The sequence below is a fragment of the Castor canadensis genome, chromosome X (genome assembly GCF_047511655.1).
Source record: "Castor canadensis chromosome X, mCasCan1.hap1v2, whole genome shotgun sequence".
NCBI lineage: Eukaryota > Metazoa > Chordata > Mammalia > Rodentia > Castoridae > Castor > Castor canadensis.
The window spans coordinates 60332649-60355505 of record NC_133405.1 but is presented as its reverse complement, the minus strand read 5'-3'; the positions used below and the strand labels follow the sequence as shown (position 1 = coordinate 60355505).

At 33.9% G+C, this 22857-nt stretch overlaps 1 protein-coding gene across 1 annotated transcript; it reads right to left on the bottom strand.

Annotated features, from left to right (window-relative positions):
* Positions 1–14002: 14002 nt before the first annotated feature.
* Positions 14003–17586, bottom strand: LOC109675566 (vigilin-like). The gene is given in 3 exon segments (XM_074062249.1): positions 14003–14291; positions 14293–14834; positions 14836–17586. Coding segments are annotated over 3 exon segments (3582 nt in total).
* Between the last annotated feature and the right edge of the window lie 5271 nt (positions 17587–22857).

Here is a 22857-nt window from a genome sequence, read left to right as displayed (position 1 = left end):
ATTGTTGAATTGTAAGTTTATTTCTCTCTTTAATTCTCTCATTTTCTGTTTCATATATTTCAGGTCTCTATTATTAGGTGCTTCTAACTTTTACATGTTTGTGGTGTATCAACCCATTTATAATCAAATGTCTTTGCTTTTTTTCATTTTTATTAGGATACATTCATGGTACAGTGGAGATTCATTGTGACAATTCCAAATAGCCTTACCTTGTACATTGGTTAGATCACCGCCTCATATTCTCCCTCAACTCTCTGCCCTCCAACTTAAAGCAATTGCAAGAAGTTTCATCGTTCTCTTCAAATACATATATTTAGCCCTCATTTTCATTCACCCTCACCCTCCTAAAGTAACTTTGAAAATCGATTTTTTTAATCTGATGTTATTGTAGCCAATATAGTTCTTTTTAAATTACAGTTTTTATGGTTTATCTGTTTCTACCCATTTACTTTAAAACTATTTGTTTCTTTGAATTTAAAATGTGCCTGTTCTAAACAACATATAGTTATATCATGTTTATTTCTCTCTAATCTACTAATATGTCTGTTTGATAAGAGTTGAATACCTTTTCATTCAACATATTTATTGTTAAGATAGGATTTAGGCCTATCAAATTATTACTTTTGGTATGTTTCATGTAGTTTTATTCTTTCATTCTTTCATTACTGCCTGCTTTTCTGTTTAAGAGCTATTTTCTAGAAAAACTTATTTTGAATTTTTAATATATGTTTTGAGCTTTTTTCTTAATGGTTTCCCTTAAGAATTACAATTATTACTCTAATTTAATCCAATACAATTTAGAATAGTATCAACTGAATTCCATTACTACCAAATATTTGGGTCCAATATAGTTCTTTTCTCTAATCAATCTTTTGTAAAGTCACTATCATACTCATGGCATTTTTATTTATAACCCTCTTTAAGCACTTTTGGAAACTTTTTCACAGTCGTCTTTTCAATCTGATAGAAATAAAGAAGTTGCACAAAAATTAAAAATATACTCTATTTTATAATTTCTAATATAGTTAATTTTATCAGTGCTCTTAATGCCTTCATGTGAATTCTCAGTAATCTCTAGTGTCCTTTGCAATGTGATGGGCTTCCTTTAGTATTACTTGTAGGTCAGATCCCTCAATGACAAGTTCTTTTTTTTATCTTTTCAGGCATATTTTAATTTTTCCTTAAATTAAAGGATAGTTTTCATGTACACAGAATTCTTGGTTATCAGTCTTCTTCCTTTTCAGCACTTTGAATTTGTCATCCAAGGGCTTTCTGGCCTTAATGGTTTCAGATGAATACATAGATCTTTTGTCAATAATCTCTCAGACATGGTGAGTTGTCTTTCTCTTGCAGTATTCAAGGTTGTCTTTGTGGTATTGATTTTGATGGTTTGGGGTGATTGTGATAGGTATAATGTTCTTTCAGTTTGTATATTTGAGTTTTGTTGAATTTCTTGCAAGTACAGATTACTGTTTTTCAGCAAATTTGGAGAAGTTTTGATCACTGTTTCATCAAGCATCCATTCTATCCTTTTCTGTCTTTTCCTAGAACTTCTATTATGCTATATGCTGATGGTGCTTCATCGATATCTAAGGCTCTGTTTATTTTTCTTCATTCTATTTTTGCTCTCTTACTCAGGTGAGATTATATCAATTGACCTATATTCATACTCACTGCTTCTATTTTACTGTTAGTTCAAATCTGCTATTTAACTCATCTAATGAATTTTTCATTTCAGTTATTCAACTCAGCAACTTCAGAGTTTCTATAGGGTTACTGTAAGAATAATTTATTTCCCTGTTGATAATCTTACTTCATGGGATAATGTTATTCTTATCTTCAAATCTTATATTTCTTAACACAGTTATAATATCTAATGTAAACTCTTTATGTAGTTAGTTCAACATCTGTGTACCTTCAGAATCACTTTCTGTTGTTATTGTGTGTGTATAGGCAATGTTCCCCCGTTTCTTGCATGTTTTATCATTTTCCTGAAAATGTAAATGTTAAGTAATACAATGTGATATAGAAATTAGATCCATTCTTGGATTGAAAGAATGTGGTATTTATACACAATGGAATTTTACTCAGCCACAAAAAATGAATTTTGTCATTCACAGGTAAATGGATGGAACTGGAGAATTATCTTAAGCAAAGTTAGTCTGGCTCAGAAGGCCAAAAATCACATGTTCTCCCTCATATGCTGATTGCAGACCTAAAACAAATGCAGTAATATGATTGGACATGGGTAATACACTAAGGGGAGGCTCCACACAGGAGGGATAGGGCAAGGGAAGAAAACTAAAAACTTGATTGTGGTTGATGTGCTTACTGTATAGGAATGAATATAGTAATCTTAAACTGGCCAAATCCACTTTGGGAAGGGGACTAAAGAGTAGTGAAGGAGACTGGTAGAGATGAACCAATTTGGGTTGTAATACACACATGTATGGAAACAACATAAGAAACCTCCCTGTATAGCTACCTTTGTATCAAACTAGCAAAAATGCCATGTTTTTCATATTATCTTTTATGATTTTTCTTCTACAAAATTGGAGAACAGGAGGGTGGAACAGATTTTGCAGGGAGGGAGGTGGGGAGGTGGCACAAATAATGTATACATATGTAATTAAATACAAAAACGATACCTGTTGAAACTGTTCCAGGAATCAGGGAAGGGGGAATGCAAGACAGCAGTGGAAGGGGTGAATTAAAGTATGATATATTCAATACATTGGAAGACTCTTTATATTCTAATGTACCACCCACAGAGTACAACAATAATAATAAAAAAATAAATTAGATCCATTCTTTTCAGGGTTTGTTGTTATTACTGTTGAGTAATTTTCCTAAATAAATTACATTAAATTATATTCTTTTTTGTCTATGGCCAGTGAGTTCTCTTCCTGGGTAAATTAGTGTCCTATTAGTGTCTATATGCTAATTTATTTAAATGCCTTAAATCAGCAATTTTCCAACATTTCATGAGTGGCACTGTATATGCTTTAACCTTCATTTCCTACTTGCAGCGAAGATCAAGGACAGCCATTGGACAGACACATTCTTAAGTAATTCCGGAGCAGATATTCAGGCTTATACATGTCTACATGGCCCCATACTTACCCAGAAATTCGTCAGAATTTTCAAATTCACTTGTGGGTACTTTATGCCTGATTTCTACTTTTCCCCCTATTTTTTAACGTGCAATATCTCACTTTATGCTTATAAAACCCTATGAAATAGGTTCTGTTATTATCTCACATAAAATGGAAACTAAAGGTGAATAAGTTACTTGTTTACACAGCAAATTGCTGGAATTGGAACCCAAATCTGACTGTCTATACACCAAGAAGCTTTTCAAGCTTCTATACTTGTTCTTCCAATAGTATAGCCTTCTCATATAAAATCATATATTTTATTTACTTTTATTAATGTAGGCTAACTGTACAAAGTATGGGATTTCATTATGGTATTTCTGTCTCAGGCAGCTATTGCATAAAATAATTACTTTTTCAACCATTCTACTGGCAATAGGGCTATTCACACATAGCAAGGTGTGTCAACTCAAATACAGAAAAGTCCTGATAATGGAATTTTCTAAGGAGCTGCCATGTAAGATAGTGAAAATTATCTGCAGGTGGGAATTTTGTGGATTCCTCTACCTAATCTACTCCTAGATGTTGGTTTTAATAGCTAACACAGTTTTTTGGTCTATTGATTACTGCTTATCCTGGAGCTGGGGGTAGAAGAATGGGATGAGAGCAATTTATCACATAATAACATGCACTGCAAAGCCTGCTATTATTACTGAGATGCAGCAATTTTGTTCTTGAAAAAATATTTTACTTTTCAATATTCTGAGACAGTAGGTTTAGACGATTTTCCCATTGGCGATTTTGACAATTGTGGATTTTTGAAACTCTTATTTCACCATTCTGGAAGTGTGTGTATTCTTTGATGACACGTTTTGAGAAATACCCCAAAAGGTCTTTTATATGTACTATTTACTCCTTGCAGGTAATCCTTTTCCCTTCCTGATGATCTGAATTTGTACCAGACTTTTTAGCAGCCCTACCCCTCAGCATTTCTTATGCTGCTTGAAGATGATGAATTCATTTACTTTTGTTTGTCTAATAGCAACTTTGTTTTATCTTCATTTATATGTATACTGTCCCTGGATACAAAATTCTACTTTGAGAACATTTTCCACCACCACCATCTTTAATTATGTGTAATATTTATAACATTTATTTGTAAAATTTATTTATTTATAACATTTTCTTGTCTTCTAGATTTTTTTCTGCCAGTAAAAATTCTTAGTGCTGAGATTTTTGGTATTTATCATACCTCTTTCTCTGTGTTTGTAAAGTTTAATCTTTTTCTCAGCAATTTAATCATGTTGTTTCTAAAGGAAATTTTCGCCTTTCTTATTTTCATGAACTCTTGGAACTCTTAATTATATCTTCAATTTTACAAAATTTTCAACCACTAGTACTTCAAATATTATTTCTTCCCCTTTATTATCTTTATTTCTAGACAGAATTATGTTTCTTTTTTTTTGGTATTGGAGTTTGAACCCAAGACCTTACACATGCTATGCAAGCAGTTAACAATTCAAACCACAACCCTATCCCTTTTGTTTTGCATTTTGCTTTAGAAATTAGGTCTCACTAACTTTGTCCAGGAGGGCATCAACTCATGATCCTCTTCCTCCACCACCAAACTAGCTGAGATTACAGGTTTGTGCCACTCACTACTCCCAGGTACTTACAATTATTTTATACCAACCCTTTACAGACTTACCACCTATAAACTAAATCAGGTCCATTGTCTGTTTTTATAAATACAATTTTATGAGAACATAGACATGCATATTAGTTTATTTTTGTGCCTACTCTGTTAAACAACAGAGTTAATTCATGACAATTGAAAAGGCACAGCCTGAAAACATTAAAATATTTACTATTTGGCCCTATACATACCAAAAAAATGCTTAGTCCTATTTTTGACCATTTGATAGTATTTCATAGCTTAACACTTTATTCTCATTTCTTCCCTTTAATATTCTATTCAAACTCTTTTTCAGCTGAGGCAATTTCTTTGGGCCTATCTTCATAACTCTTATTATGACATTTCCATTAACATTTACCTGACCTAATAATTTCTTCATTTACAATTTTGATTTTTCTAATTACCACAATGGATACTGAAATAAAATTTCGAGTTTCCATTTTTGTGCTTAAGTTCTCCATGATCATTCATTTTGAACATCTTTTTTCTTACCTTATATTTTTAAACAGTACTGGGGTTTGAATTCAGGGACCTCATCCTGTTGAGCCAGCCCCCAGCTTGGATTTGCTTTCATTTGTCAAGTGGAAAGTTGTGTTTTTGTTCAGGGCTGGCCTTAGTCTGCAATCCTCCTACCTAAAGCCTCCCACATAGCTGAGATCATAGGCATGTACCACCATAATGACTTATTTATTGAAATGAAGTTTTGCTAATTTTTTCCTCAGCTGAACTAGAACCACAGTCCACCTTATCTCTACTCCTGAACAGTTAAGATTGTAGGTTTGAACTACCATGCACAGCTGACTTTCTTTCTTAAAAAAATGTTGCTTTAAAAAACTTGCCTACTGGTTTCAATATTTGAACCATGTATGGTGTACTTCCATTGTTTATTTTTGTGTATGGTTTATTTTTCACTACTCCTTTGGATGCTTGGTTGATTTGAATGTAGACTATGCATTATGTATAAAAGAAAAGTAGAAAAATAGTAGGATGCTGGTTTTCCCAGAGAGGTTTGCCCTTTTCTGTGAGAAAACTATTATGAGTAACTGACATATAAATGTAGCCTGCTTTGTTCTTCAGTGAGCTATGCTGCAAATTTAGTTCATTTTAATTCACCTATCTGTCTTCAAAAGTCTTGAACATTATGAACCTTCTTTAATAAGGCTTTGAAACCTTATCAATTTGAGAACAATAGATTTTTTCCCACTGCATTAAAACTTTTCTTATCAGTATATTTCCAGTATAAATTTTGTGGGATGAGATTAGGAGCAATGATAATTAATTTTGAGTTTAGAGCTCCTCAAAATGCCAACCTGTGTATTCAGCCTAGACCACTGTTAACTTTTTGCCTAGTTATCCTTTCCTCACATGCCTTCCTGCCTAAAGATGATTATAGCTAATCATACATAATGTTCAATGAATAAGTATTCACTCTCTAGGAAAATTATGAATTTTAGCATCATTGAATCTATCATTATTTGATAGCTTAAAAGAAAATATAATTTTTAGCTTACCCAAAGTTTTCTCATTATGGTAGTCACTGGATCATCAGCATCCTATTCTAATTCTAAGAAGCAGATCAGCAACCATGGCAACTCTCCATTTAGTGTATGAATTACTCTGCATATATACATTATATGCAGAGTGATATATGCAGAGTGATTATATGGACAGATATATTTGTTTTATTAAATATTTTTGTTTATACACATTTAAAAATATATTTTATTATGAGTTCTGGATGACTAAATTTGTATGTTACTTTAGATAACACAAAAAATGTTTATTTTGGATTTGTTGATTGGTTTTAATGTGATATTCATTCACATTATATACCTTAAACAGCATTGATCTAGTACACTATTAAAGCAATGATAAAATAACCACGTCTTATTCTTTCTTTCCTACTTCTCCTCTGCCACTTGGTTTTAGCTGAATATATTTACTTCATATTAAAAACATTTGATCTATAAACTCCATGACAACATGAATCTTTTGTGTTCAGTTTTTGCTCACTGGTTGGTATCTTTTAAGTTCCTGAGGCTAAGACTAGTGTAGCAAATTGAAGATCTGAGGCATCTCCATAATCAAGATGCTGGGGATTTAAGCAGCAGCTGTGTTGTAGATATGGGGAAAAGGAACCCTCATACACTGATGGTGGGAATGCAAGCTAGTTCAACCACTCTGGAAAACAATATGGAGGCTTCTTAAAAAATTAAACATAGATCTGCCATATGATCCAGTAATCCCACTCTTAGGGATATACCCAAAGGAATGTGACTCAGGTTACTCCAGAGGCACCTGCACACCCATGTTTATTGCAGTGCTATTCACAATAGCCAAGTTAAGGAAACAGCCAAGATGCCCCACTACTGATGAGTGGATTAAGAACATGTGATATTTATACACAATGGAACTTTACTCAGCCATGAAGAAGAATGAAATCTTATCATTTGCAAGTAAATGGATGGAACTGGAGAACATTATCTTAAGCGAAGTTAGTCAAGTTCAGAAAATCAAAAATCGGATATTCTCACTCATATGTGGACTTTAGATCTAAAACAAATGCAATAATATTATTAGACTTGGGTCACACACTAAGGGCAGAACACATACAGGAGGAGTAGGGAAGGTAGGAAACCCAAAACTTAAAAGTGTTTGATGTCCCCACTGCAGAGGAGCTAATACAGTAACTTTAAAATGACAGAGGTCAATATGGGAAGGTGACCGGGAAGTAGTGAAGAGGTTTGGTAGAGATGAATCAATTTGGGTTGTAATACACTTGTGCATGGAAGCAATGCTAGGAATTTCTCTGTATGGCTATCCTTATCTCAACTAGCAAAAACGCTATGTCTTTCTTACTATTGCTTATGTCTACTCTTCAACAAAATCGGAGAAAATGGCAGAACAGGTTCTGCCTGGTAGGGAGGGGGGTGGAGGGTAGAGAGAGGGGACAGAGGTTAGGGGGGAGAAATGGTCCAAACAATGCATGCACATATGAATAAATGAATAAAGAAAAAAATCTTTCATTTCTGCTAAAAAAATGTTGCTTGGGGAACTAATTCACTCTCTTCTTTCGATGCCCCTATAAAGATTTCCCCCAGCTTATCCCAATTATAATTCAGAGACTATGGAATTCTAATATGTAGTTATATTCCTAACAATGAAAACAGGGTGGAAGAAGATGGAAAGTAGATTTTGAGAGAACAGAAAGACATTTCCAGCACACTAGAAAACAAAATTAACAATTAGCATCTGTATAGAATAATGATAGGGAATGACTATGATTGAAGTACTTTTTATAGATATGTATGAAAATGGCATAATGAAACTCAACAAAAACTGTTAAAAAGGAAGGGGAAGGAGGGAAAAGGAAAGAGTAATATACATTGTGTGAATTTGATCAAAGTACATTATATGTATGTATGCAAAATCAAAATAAAACACCTTTGTATAATTATGCTAATAAAATTTTTTTAAAAATAAAAATTAAAGCCTATGTAGAATATATTTGAAAAAATATTTGCAGTAATGAAAAAGAAAGTGAAAATTTGTATAATTTACAAAAATTCCTTATGTTTGAAAAAAAAGAAGACAATTCTATGGAAGAAAGTAGATAAAAGTTATGAGGTTGTAATTCCATTTACTGATAATTAGTGGGCAGAATGATATTGGTGTCTTTTTCTAGCATTAAGCTATGAGTGCTTATTTCCATGTAGATAGCCTCAAATTCACTTCCTAAGCATTTTAATTTAGGAGTGGAAAAGAAGGATCTAAAATATGGCCTATGGTGCTGGGGGCTATGAAAAATGACTTCTCCTGTGTCTAAAAAAGGTCTCAGAAAGAAATGAAAGTTTATTAAATCTCATTTAATGGTATAAACATGTTGGTCAATAGACTGACTATGCCAATAAGGAGGAGCATCCTTATCAATAAAATGTTATTAGCAGGAAGCCCTTCGTTTAAAATCTCTAATGGTTAACAATCCTATGGCTTAAAAATTTGTGGGGACTTTATCTCAGGAAAACAATATGTGATCTAACTATGGAGATATAAAATGCAGATGGAAGATAACCTAAAATGCTTTTGACTGTGTGGGGTCACAAAAAAACCTTACTTATACAGCTCTTATCTTTGAGGTCAGGCCACAGAACACATGCCTATTGTGGAAAAGAAGTATTCTTTATCTCAGTGTCTCAGATTTCCACAGTTTTTTTCTGGACCTCTTGATTTCTATTATCCTTGAAATTTTTTATACAGTTTTATATTGGGTAAATGTATTTGTTCATGTGAGTCTGATTTGTTAATTTTATCTTCTGAGTTATTTAAAGAACTAAGAAGAAAACTAAAAGAATGAATTTTGAGTTACTGTGGCCTCTCCAGTCTCCCATGAGTAAAAAATAATCAACTTATTATAAGGTGAGCTTCAAAGTTAAGTTAAAAGTAAGCATGCCATTCTTACTTGGTTCTTGATTAAACATGAGTAAATGTCAAAAATATTTAAAAAGTATCGTAATAGGTTGTGAGGGGCTTAGGATTCAGAAACATAAATGTCACCTCCAGTCCAGAAACTACTGATTGTGATTCTCCAAATACACAAATGTTGAAATAAGGTAAATACTTCTTAGTGATTTGGAAGTTTCTTGTGCAAATGGCAATTTAAGAAGTCATAGAAATAAAAGTACCTATTCAGAGGAAATAATAAAGGCTATGACACTAAGCTAAGCTTATGTTTTATGTAATACTAGAGACTCAGAAATATTGGGCTCTAAGTAAACAAGAAAGTTTGCATAAGAAAAATTCTTCAAATAAGGCTTTCTGGGGCCACTATCACTGAAAGTGTATAAATTGCACCAGTTTTAAAAAGTGTTTCAAAGTGACAATTTCTGAGAATGTTAACAATTTCCTTAGGTATATATTTTCCCTTATATAAGTTAATTTTATAATGGCAAAATTTTCCTCATGCTGACATAAGACTGTACTCATGGAAATGCTAAGATCAAGTTTTTCTCTACCATTCAAGTACTGTTGACCATCTATTGTAGACATTTATTACTGATCATAACAAGAACTGTTAAGTTCCTGTTCAGGCTACTAAAGACTAGTTTGTCAGGACTGATAGCTCTCTAATGCAAATTAAAGGTCAGGCCATCAAATAGACACTAGAGGTTCATGCAGTAAATGCTTTCTGCAAGGAAAGGTGTGTGTAACAACCCCATTAACCTCACTGCTTCCAAGGAGGTGTGGCCCTGGAAATGTTTGCATGCTTGCTTAAAACCACCTCTTTGTTCTGTGATCCTATGATGCTCACATATGCCTGGTCCCTTCAGCATCTCCAGCTACGACATTTGGAATGTAGTCATTTGGGCAATAACTGTGAAGTTAGAGTGCTCAACAAGTAGACAAACGTCTTCCAGGAAAAGCTAGCATTTCTGGAATGATTGCTGGATTATGCCTAGCTAACTCCCTGGTGCAAGGTAGTTAGAAATCAGTCAATCGAGTAACCACTGAGAGTGTGTCACAACTCCTTCTTGGGAGGCACAGGGAGTTTCACTTTTTTAACACTTTCTCCACACTGTGTTCTGAAGTAGATAGCCAATGAAAGTACTTGCCTGGGGCCGGGGAATGGCTCAAGCAATACAGAGCCTTTCTACCCATTGGTAGGATCTGAGTTCAAACCCTAGTAAAAAAAAGTACTTGCCTGCCTCTTTAAAACTCTCTTTGTTCCATGATTGGAAAGCTTGCACATGACTAGTCCCCTTTATTCCCAGAGCCCAGAGTTTAATGTTACAGTTCCATGGTGAAAGCTACAAAAGTTGGGGCACTCAATGTATAGATAATCTATCCAGGACAAATGTATAGACCTTGAGTCATCACTGGAGCAAGTAGTTGAGGAAGGCTTGAGAAGTTCTTGTCTGCTTCTCAGGCTGCAATTGTATTGGTGGATTAATAGTTTTCTGCCCCTTTAACTCCCTGAAGAAAGTTAGTCAGAAGCCAGATTTTCAAGTACTCACAGGAAGAATGTGTCATAGATCCCTTCCAGAGAGAAACAGGGCATTGTTCCTAGTGATGAAGCCCTGGAAGTGTTTTGTGACTATATAAAATCACCACTTTTTTTTCATCCCGGCATAGAGAGACTACAATATGCTTAGTCCTTTCCACTGCCTGACTTGGCGAATTAAGAGTCAAATCTTGGAGACCCTTAGAGTTGAACGACTATAGGTGTAGTCCAAACTGCTCTCTTCTGGAAGACTCTGGGTACTGAGGATTCCTTTCCTCATCCTATGGCACTGTGCCAGAGGCAAAGTTGGTGCCCTACTGTGCCTCAGATTTTACTACCCTTTAAATATAGATATTTTCTCAGTTGCCCAGTGGGTAGGAGTCTGTCAACTTGTTTGGCTTTTTCTCATAGGAAATTGATCCATGAATAGACATTCATTTGTTAAGACTATGGGTGGAAGGGATCAGGAGCCTTTTATTCCACTATGTTGTTGTTTTAGATTTTAGAAATTTAACTCACAAAGCCAAGAGGCTGATTTTAGACTTTATTTTATCTTTGCAATTTGTCTTTGGAAATTTTTTGAAGGGTTATTTATTATAATCTGCTTTCTTTTTTTTATTATCATGTTATTGTTGTACTAGGGGTACATTGTGGTACTTACAAAAGTTCTTACAATATATTATAGTTGAATTCACCCCCTGTCTTTGTAAATTATTTCATGGGAAGAGATTTATTGTTTAATTTGTGTTCATCTCTATGATCTTTTTTGTTATTGACATTATCTATGCAATTGTTTATATACACTAATATTCTGTTTAATCTCATTACAGATACTGTGATAGCTTTGTTGATAAGCATGGCTACTCATAACTTGAAATAAACATAAGATAGGGACTTATTTATTTAACTTTGAAGTAAATTCAGTTTGACCCATTTTATTATCTTATGGTAGTAAAATCTAAACAAGCTATTCACTGGTTTTAGTGAGCAAAGGTTTGTATTTGGAATGAGACTTGTGAAAGTAGAACAAAAATATCTGCTATACTGATAATCACATTTCCTAAATGTTGATAAACATATTTCAGATGGACTCTAAGAATAATGACTAAGATTAATGTGGTAGGACATTAAAGGGAATATGTCTTTAATCATTAAAGACATAAACTTACTTAGTTGGTTCAATATTTTTCTATAGTACTATCCACTGGGTCAGACTAATAACAGTAGTTGTTGGTTAAGAGGTAGATAACCAGGAACCCTTATACTCCTTGTGGATAAAAAGAGAATTTATCAGTGTTCACATAAACTAAAAATGTACAATGTCTTGACCCAAGCATCATTCATCCTTAAATTCCTATCCAGACTCACTTTTGTAAGAAAAGCTGCCTGGTATGTTGAGGTTGTTGATGGTGTCAGAATTTGCACATGGATATGCAAATCCTTTAATTTGAAATGTTAGAGCAAAGCAAAAATAACACAAAATTAAGAGATAGTAAACTCTTGGTGACACTAGGCATTTTTTTGGTGTTCCAGAAAGTTGATATGTAGTTATATAGATTCCTGAGATAGTTTTTTAAATTCTATTTCATTTTTAATTGCAAACATTAGTAATATGAGTAAGTTTCATTGTGGTGATTTCATACATGCTTTCTTTGTGTTTTGAACAGGTCCACCCCTTCCATTATATTTCCACTCCTCTCCTGCTTTCTCCCTACTCTACATCCATAGCCTGAGATGATTTTAAAAAAATATTCTACTCCTTAAGATCTAGTCATAATACTTTGTAGGAAAGATGTATTTCTTCTTCCCTCCCTTGACAAAACTGTATCTCCTACATGGATGATTCTTTGATAAATTCATCATGGTAACCATAGCTGCATCAGATTCTGAAGGTGTGGATACATGAAGTATACTAGGAAATAATCTTGAGATAAATACCTGTGGGAGAATGAACAAAGCTAAATTGGACAGAGGGAGTTTACTTTTGATATAGTCACAACAGAGGACTCAGCTGAGCTCATGGGGAGCTAGCTTCGGGGTGGTGAGGCAGTTTTCTGGTTTTTTTTTTAATTTATGATCTTACATTAACTAATAAATGTACTGAAGCTACCCTTGGGAAGAGAACATGACCTTGGGCAAGTGGCTGAGTTCAAATGAGAAAAATACTGAGTGATTTAAATGCCAGACATCAGCTATTTACAGCAGCAGGGGATTAAGTAGTGATTGTCACTGAAATTTGGCACTAAAATAGCACTTGGCAACATGACCTTAAAGCTTTACCAGACCAAAGAGATCACCAAAAATGTTGAAAATAAAGACTCTTCTTGGGTTTATTATTTTTCTCCAAGAAGGATTTCTAAAGAGTGGTTCTTAGGAATGGAAAATCACGAACATCTCAATCAAGCCACTAAATGGTAGGATAGATTAGCTGAGAAATCATAACTATTCTAAATAATCTGATATCCATTCATTCCTTGGCCTTTCTTACCCTCTGTAATATTACTGTTATGTGATTTTTTGATATGTGAGTATTCCAACACCACACTCAGCACCTACTTTCACTGTCAAACTTTTTTTCCCATTCTATAGGTCATGATAGATTTGCAAAAAAATAAAGCCCAGAAGTAATACAAATAAGCCATGATAAAGAAGCCAAAAGAGCACAGTTTGTGTTTTTATGAAGTAAAGGAGATTTATGTTGTGGGGTAGTAACACAGATGTCATTTCCTTGCTGCAGTGGTTGAGTTTTCATAATGAAAATTAAGTGAATAATGACATGCTGAATTGACTATGAAATTTAGTAAGAATGTGGCATCGAATGTCCTGAGTGCAAATTAGAACTAAATTGGCAATTATTTCAAGATTATGTACTTATTTTCACTATAATATATTTTGTATGATCTAAAGTGCAGTGTACTGATTGCAAAAGGGTAAGAGTTGTGCATGATTCAGTAGCTATATCATTTTAGGAATAATTTTGACATCTTTTTCATGTAAGCAAGCTGGAACAATTTCTGTTTATTTTTTTAATCATCATTGCTTTCTCCAAAGGCAAGTCTCATAAGACATCTGATGTTTCTATCAGAGAAAGTCTTCAGAATTATTCAAATCTAGGGGATTTGGGATGGTTGTTCAATATATGGAACATCTATTATTGCGAGTCTCTTAGGTGAAGCCATGGGTATATTACAAAGAGACACTTTTAATATGCTACTAATGAGATTCATGCTTTATGATAGCAGACAGGTAATATTTCTCAAGTTTGAAGATATGATCGATTGCATTAGTTACTTTATTGGGGAGTCCTGTCACAGTGATGCTCAGATTAGAAGATCCTTTAGGAGGAAATTTGATATCTACTTGGAATTGATTCATGATTTTATGAATTGTTTTCCCATGGGATCCAATAATATGGCCATGAACATGATAGTTTAGTGAGATTTGCTTGCTAACTGTTTTTTCAAGCTTATTTACCATTCTCATTATTTCATCTCGTGCAGCGAGTGTTGCTTTTATAGCCAGTGATTGTGATTTGGTCTTGCCTTTCATCAGTTTCTTTAACTGGGAAATGAACAGCAACATCATACTCTGTGCAGATCTGAGCAATAAGTAAGCCTTTATGACCAATAATCTTGGAATGATATTTGGGATCTACAGTTAACATTAATTTAAATTTTCTTAATGCCCTATCTTCTATTTCAATTTGTAAAGCCTTGACTCGTTCTTGTAATCTAGTCTTGGCTTTTTCCACATTTTCAGCAAGACCGGTAATGTAAATAATATCAGACTTTAGATCAGGTTTTGACACCTGTATATTAACATCAAATTCATCTATTATCTTGCGTATTCCACATCCTCTCTGACCAATAATGTAACGATGTAGGTCAATTGGCACATGTATTTCAACAGTAATAGGAATTAGTGATTCAAGAACTTCCATGGCTGCCTTACACTTTTCCTTTCTGCCTGAGATAACTATGGTGTCACATTTTCTTGTCAAAATAGAAACAGGTTTTTCAATGTTTTTTTTGTCCCTCTTTTCCCCGACTTTCATGAACAACTGGATCTTCTTGAATGGCTGGATACCCTTTGTCTGGGAATTTGATTTTAACATTATAATCTCTAGAAATTTGTTGAATCCGGGAACACATAGGGCCCATAATAAAATGATGGAACTTCTGGGGAATAACACATTGTGTTGTAGTTTGGAAATCCAAGTCCTCAATAATTTCCTGAATATGTTTCTTGGCTGCCAGTACACAAGGTTTTGCTCCTTTTATCATGACTTTTCTGCTCTGTTTTCCGGAATATGGGAAGCTAATAATCACATCACCATACTCCTTAGCAATTTCTTGTAAAACCTGGCCTCTTCTCATGATAAAGTATTGATGGTACCTAGGATTTATTAGCATGTCATCCTCTACAACATTACCTAGGGATTCAATTAAAGACTCTAGTTCCATTTGTGCAGCTTTAACTGCCTCTTCTGTCCCTATGATAGTTACCAAATCTTGATCCTTGTCCTTACTGGTAGGAAAAATGACACATGCTCCAGTCTTATCACAGACTTTGGGAATATTGCCACCATTTTTACTCACAAGGAATTGATGATATTGTGATTTGACATGGAGACCCACAGAATAACTCTTGGTTTGCTTTTCTTCTGTTAGTTGCAACAGCTTTTGCTTGGCTTTTTCAACACTTTCACCAGGGCCTCTAATAATAACTCTTTGAAGATCTGAGTTTCTTCTTGGAAAATGAATATGAATCTTTCCACACTCTTCCATGATTGCACTGATTAAACTGTCTTTGGGATCAATAAGGGATTTGTGTACATTAGAAGGAATAGAAATTTCCACTTCTGAAATATTAGCTATTTCTTTCTGAATTGATAAGATCCAGTCACGAGCTAATTCACAGTTTTCTGGTTTTCCAATAATGACAACACTCTCTGACTTGCTACTAGCTAATGGAAAATTAATTTTAGTGTTGGTTGCTGCACAAATTTTTTTGATATTTGAACCTCCTTTTCCAATGATACTTTTGTGAAGTTTTTTGAAGATGGGAATAGTTATAGAATAGTTATTTTCTACAATATTTGTCAACAAATTCTCCAAATACTCTGTGCACTTTTCTAATTCATGTTTCGGCCCTCTAAGTTGGATAATATCACTTTTCTCTGCTGGGTCTGGAAGATTAATCATAACATTTGGGAATTTGTTACGGATGTCACGGATCTGCTCACCTTTCTGCCCAATAATTATACGGTGGGATCTTTGCTCAATGACTAAGTCCTTGGTGTTGTCATGTTCTGCATTAGCTGCAAGTTCAAGAAGTTCTTTCTTGGCCTGCTGGACACCCTGAGGTTCCCCCTCTATTCGGATTAAGTTATTCTTTTCATTCTCAGGAAAAATTAATACAGAAACATTGTTCCTTTCCTTAATACTGTTTATGATAGCACCACTCTTCCTTACCAGGTACCCATGAAATTTACAATCAATATTGAGCTCTACATAATCCATTCTGCTGATTAGATCTTTGACCATGCTCTCAATTTGTTCCTGAGCATAATTCACTCCCTCCGTTGGTCCTTTTAGGACAATTTTATCTTCATCAGTAAACTCTATATGAATCTTTGGCCTGTTCTGAGTTATTTTAGATATATTTTGACCTCTCCTACCAATAATAAACCTGTGAAGCCAAGAGGGGGATGAGATGTTAGAAACAATGTAACTCTTGGCTCTCCAATAAGTTCCAGTAAATACCTCCCCTGAACTTCCAGGCTCATCTTCAAATGTAACGGAATCTGATACACTTTCTAAGGGTGAAATCTCTATAGAAACTCCAGTCCATTCTAGGATCTCCTGCACACAATTGCTTTTGGGACCTATAGTACAATTGTGCTGTAATTTCATTGTTACATCTTCAATCTTAGATTTCTTTTTGGTGTTCTTGAACATCCTCTTTACACAACATCTTGGTTGATCTACTTGCGGCTTTCTGCCATTAAAAACTGTTTCTATCTCACTGGCACTAGATGATGACATGCAGGTGTGTGTATCTCTTTCCTGTAAAGTATCTTCCACAGTATTACTATGTGGCCCAGAAGCCAAGTGTTGAAATGCTTTCTTCACATCTAATCTCTTTAGAAAAACTTTGTCTTGTTCTGAAGATAAAGGTAAGACTCCATGAGGAAATTTATTAATAGCCTGGTTTATGTCAACATTATTGGTGCAGTTACTCTGGTTATATGGACATAAGATCTGAGTGTTCATTGTAGCATTTTTTTCCAAGACTTGTAATTTATTTCCATTCTTGCCAGTAACAAGACAATGATCTTCTTTGTGAATGAGAATTGTAGTTAAAGCTCTTTCTTGACACCATGTGAAAATTTCCTTCTGAGCTTTTATGACAGTTTCTGGATTTCCAGAGACTGTTATATATAAGCGTTGGTCTTTAGCAAAAGTTAATTTAAGTTGGGCACCAGTTCTTTCCATGATATCTAAATTGAATTTTGCTTGTCTATCTTCACCAAAATAAATCAAATAGTGTTTCTCCTCCAGTGGAACATAAAAGGTTTGGTTAATGACTGGGTTCTTGGCATGGTGAATATCATTGCTTGAGGACACTGAAGATTCCTTGGGATTGATCAACCAGTTGGTTTTCTCTAGGTATTGAGTGAAAGTATCTTCATACTTTGTCATATCAAGCTTCTCTTCTGTATTTAAACTGGTAACATAGTTTTCTTTTTTTATATACCTACTCTGCTGTGCAATAAAATTTTCTTTGTAAGTCATTGTTGATTGTAGGTACAATCCAGATTTGTTGCAGATAAATTGTCCGTAGCCAGAAAATCACTCTTGTAGCCTTTCTGCATGTTACTGCATGGAAATAATAAGCACTTTAAAGATGTAATTACTTCCCAAATTAATCTATTAAGTCAAGATAATAAAAATATCCTTATATTCATACAATGTAACAAAATGTGAAAAGATTCATTTATTCTACTTTTATTTGAGCATAAGATAGGACTTACATTGTAAGGACTGTGAGGAAACAACCACCATTTTTGCTAGGGGAAAGTTATCCTTTAATGATTCATATCATGGTCATAAACAAAACTTATTTTTCCAAATCCAGAATCATTACTTTTTGTCCATTAGCAACATATGACAGAGCTGTCTGAAAATTACTTTTAGAAAAAAATGTGATTTTCTAGTTTCTAAGGATACTATATTTGCCAGGGTTTGCTGTTTTCCTTGAAAGCTTTATTGAAAAATAACTTAGAAATTCATACTTTATGTGTATAATCAATTATTTTTAGCAAATTTAGTGTGCTGGACATCCATTATAATTCAGCTTCAAAATATTTCCATTACCCCAAAAAGATCCTGCATGTTCATTTGCATATCTACAATTACATCCAGGAAAGCACATTGTTTTTTCTCAAGTTCTCTGACCTGGAAATTTCATAAAAGTAGTATCATACACTATACAGAGTCATTTATATCTCAATTGTTTGCCTTTGAGGTTCATTCCTATTGAAGTCGTAAGTACTATATTCTTTTTAAATCCTGAGTAATTTTCTATTTCTATTAACTTCACCTTAATTACCAGTCTGACTCAATTTCCTTTCCTAAATCCACCTCCTCTAGTAGAACTCTACATACTGAAATATTACTGTGTTATGTAATTTAGACTCATAACTTGACTATCACTAATACACTTATGTTTCCTTAAATCTATAGTCCCAGCCTGGAGCTGCCATTTGTATATACATAAACCATTTCAGTATTACCACTTGAATGAATACCTGATAGTCTTTTCTAATTACTACATTCAATGAATCTTTTACCACATTTTATGATTTACTTCCCTTGGAATATTCTGGAGTTTTACAAATAGCACTTGACTTTCTGTCTATTTCTTAGGCTTACTACTTGCTCTCAGCTTTTATTTCTCACCTCCTGTCATGTAACACATGCTAAATATGAGTGTTTCCGTTAGTTTGACTTTTATTATACTTTCTAATCTATATTCTTAGTGTAAGGTAGCGTATCATTATAGTAACAAGCTTATTTTCTTCAAATCAGCCAGATAAAGGACAATAAGTATACTCTTTTTCCTTAACAGCTTCTCGAGAAATCCTCTGCAGTTAGAACAAAATGAACACTCTTAACCGAAACTATATGAAATATCCAATATTTGACCAATTCACTGAGAGAAGCCCTAATTATTTATTGGCTAACTAGAACCTTAAGCACCTGCTTCTTTTCCACCTCACTGATGTCAACATCCACCACTTTTCTCCTAACTCACTAAGCTACAATTACACTGATCCATCTGTTGCATGTTATTGTCTTATGCATTTGTCATTTTAGGCCTGAGCACTTACTACTCAATCTATTTGAAAATCAGTTTTTACAAGACCTTCTACAGTTTCTTCTTTCCATCACTCAACTCTGAACTCAAACATCATCAGAGATCTCCATTTGATCTGACTAAACAATTCGGTCTTTTCTTTTTGCTCTTTTCACTATTACCTATTTTATTTTCTTGAAGTGATACAACAGAAGCCTTTGTTTATGTCTCTTACACTCAATCATCCCTCACTCACAGATACACATTGGGATATAAACATCTTTACTTAAAAATTGCCATTTTCCAAGTACAAGACAATATGTATATAATGTCTGCTTGATAATATCAAAAGAAAAAGTAAGCAAAAAATCAGAAGGAAATACTTGCAATAAAAGAATATATTGAATATAAAATGATGCTAAAATTTAGTAAAATAAATAACAAGAAAATGCATGCAGAATGTGAACAAAAGAGAAAAATATGAATGACAAAGAAAAAATACCCAATTCTTTAATATCTTGGGAATGGAAATGAACAAATTTTGGTATGGAGTGTATGCTTAGCTTAGTGATGGGAGACTTGGATTTTCATTGAAAATTTCTATATTCACAAGTTTTAGACCAAGTGCAATCAGGACAGAGCACAAAACAATAACAGAAATAATATTTTGATAGTTATAGAACACTTTATGAAAAACAGCGATTTTTTTCACAAGTACAGATAGGTCTTTATTAGATTATTCACATTATGGGTCATAAACAATCCTCAGTAAATTTTTAAGGATTGGCATTAAACAGATTCATTCTCTGCTCACAATGTAATTAAATGAGAAATCACTAATATAATAACTAGGGAAATACTAAATACTTGGATATTGGGCAATAGACATTTAAATAAATCATTGGGAAAGAAGAAAATGAATATCAGAAAGCATTAATTGATTGAATTCTAGGTTATTTAAACTTGTTGGATACAAACCAGGTATTAAGGGGGATTATATACCCTAATGGCCTATATTGGAAAGGTCTAAAAATCAATGATTTAACATATTACCTTAAGAAAGTGGAAAAAGAAGAGGTGGTATATCATGACAAATTAGGAGCTTCCTCTATTTTACTCTGTGAATGATAAGAGTCAGGATAACAAATGGGAAAAATATTCTTAAGAGAGAAAAGAACATTGGAATCATGCAGAGGTGACAGGACAGATGAAAAGCACAGAGAAACAGAAATGTGACAGAGAAAAGTAGAAAAGAGTCTTCAACTTTAATTCAAGTTTCTTAAGATGAGGGGAAGCTGAAGATGCAAAAATAACATAAATCAGTCTGGTGGTAGACTTACAATTCTTTCTGAAGGTTAAGCCTATACTTTTTGCTAGCCTTAAACCCAAAACAGGATTTTGGTGTGACAGTGACTGCTCCTGTATAACAACCTAGCACTGGAGAAAAAAGATACTTTGTTACTCCTCATATCTTAGGAAGCTATAATGAACTCCCATCTTGAGAGTGGTCTATTGCTTGAAACTGAGCTAATCTGGGGACTTGAAATCAAAGAGCAATCATGGCTCAGGGAGTCTTGGGATGCATAGAATGTGGGTGAGAGAACACCACAAGAGGTGGTCATGAAGAGAGAGGGTCATGGACATACTCAGGAGCTTAATCAATGAAGACCTCAGGTAGTGAAGGGTAAGTGATTGGTAGACCCATCCTCCTTGATGAGGATTCCCATCAGCTGAGGATCATTGCAGAAACAGAGCACTAAATCAGTGGCTGTCAGACTACCCAGCTTCTGGGAGTTGACTCAAGGCTGTATGTGTGTTTGCTACCCGATGGAACTGAGAGCTCTTTGCCCAAGTATTGTATGAATCTTGCAATTTCCACTTCTACGGACTGGTGACATGGTCACTGCCAGGACATATCTGAAGGCATTGAGACCAATCTCAAAGAGCTTCTCTTGGCTACCTGTGTAGCTGCCAGGTAGTAATAATAGCTCTGCGCCTATAACATCCAAATCACCATTTTTTTCAAATCCACTGTACCAGGCTCGGTGGTGGAAGGCTTCATGTATTCTAAAACACTAAAACTGACCTCCCAGAGCTAACTCCCAGCTCCATTTGCTTGCTGACAGTTGGAAATGAGACTTCTGTATGCAAATCCTATGATCATTTGATTTCTCCATATTTCACTACTGTAAATATGATCAGATGAGTAGGTAAGCAAATAAAGATTAGGAAGACTCAAACATTACAAAAACAACAGAATGACAGGAATTACTACATTCCTTTCAATAAAAACTATGAATGGTAATGATCTCAATTCTGCAATCAAAACAGAGAATGGCAGATAAAATTTAATACAAGACTCAACCATTTGTTAGCTACAATAAATTCACCACACTGACAAAGATAAACACAGGCTTAACACAAAAGAGTAGAAAAGGATAATCTTTATAAAGAACCAAAACTGTACTCCTCCCTACAAAAACAGATTTCAAATCAAAAGAGTGAGAAGAGACAATGAAGGTCACTTCATATTGATTAAAAGAATAACCCATCATGAAGATATAATAATTATAAATCTATGAACCCCAAATGTTAACACATCCAGTTTCATAAAGAAAACACTACTGGACACAAAAGAACAGATAGACTCCAAAAAATTTTGGGTGAATTCAGTACCATACAATCATCAATAGATAAGTCATCCAGACAAAAAAAATCAAAAAAGAAACTTGAAAATTAAGGACACTATATGTCTAAAGAACTTAACAGAATTTATGTAATATTCTACCCAACAGCTACAGAACACACATTCTTCTTAGCAGCACATGGAACTTTCTCCAAAATAGATGATATTTTGTGACACAATGCAAGAAATCCCTGTATTTTTTCAGACCACAATGGGGTAAAACTAGAAATAAACAGTTGAATAAACTATGAAAATCTTCCAAACACATGGAAACTGAACAACGTATTTTTCAATGATTAGTGGGTCTTCAAAGAAGTGGGGATTATAAAAAACTACTTGAATCAAAATGAAAACATAACTTAGCAGAACATTTCCAACACTGCAAAAGCACTATTAAGAGGAAAGTTTACAACTATGAGTGCCTACATGGAGGGGAGGGGAGAAGAGGGTGGGGGATGGCCCAAACAATGTATACACATGTTAATAAGTGAATAATAAAAAAATTTTTAAAAGTCAGAGAGATTTCAAATAATTGGCCTAATGGTACATATTAAGTTCTTAGAAAAATTTAAATAAACCAAACCCAAAGTAAAGTTCAAAATAAATAATTAAACTCATAGCATAAATTAGTGAAATGAAGAATAAGAACTATATATAGAATCAATAAAACATAGAGTTGGCTCTTTAAAAACATCAAGAAGATTGACAAATCCTTAGCCAAACTAACCAAAAGAAAGAGGCAGAAAGTGAAAATTAATAAAATTAGACATTTAAAAGGTGGTATTAAAACAATATTCAGAGGATCCTTAGGTAATATTTTAAGAACTTATTAATATACTGTACAAGATAGAGAAAATAGATAAAATGTAGACAGATATAACCTACCAAAATCAAACAAAGAGCATATAATACACTTGCACAGACCTATTGGTCAGAGTATGATTAAAGCAGTAATAGTCTTCCAAGAAAGAAAAGCTCAGAACTGGATGGAATCATTGATGAATTTTTTAAGGAATTAAAA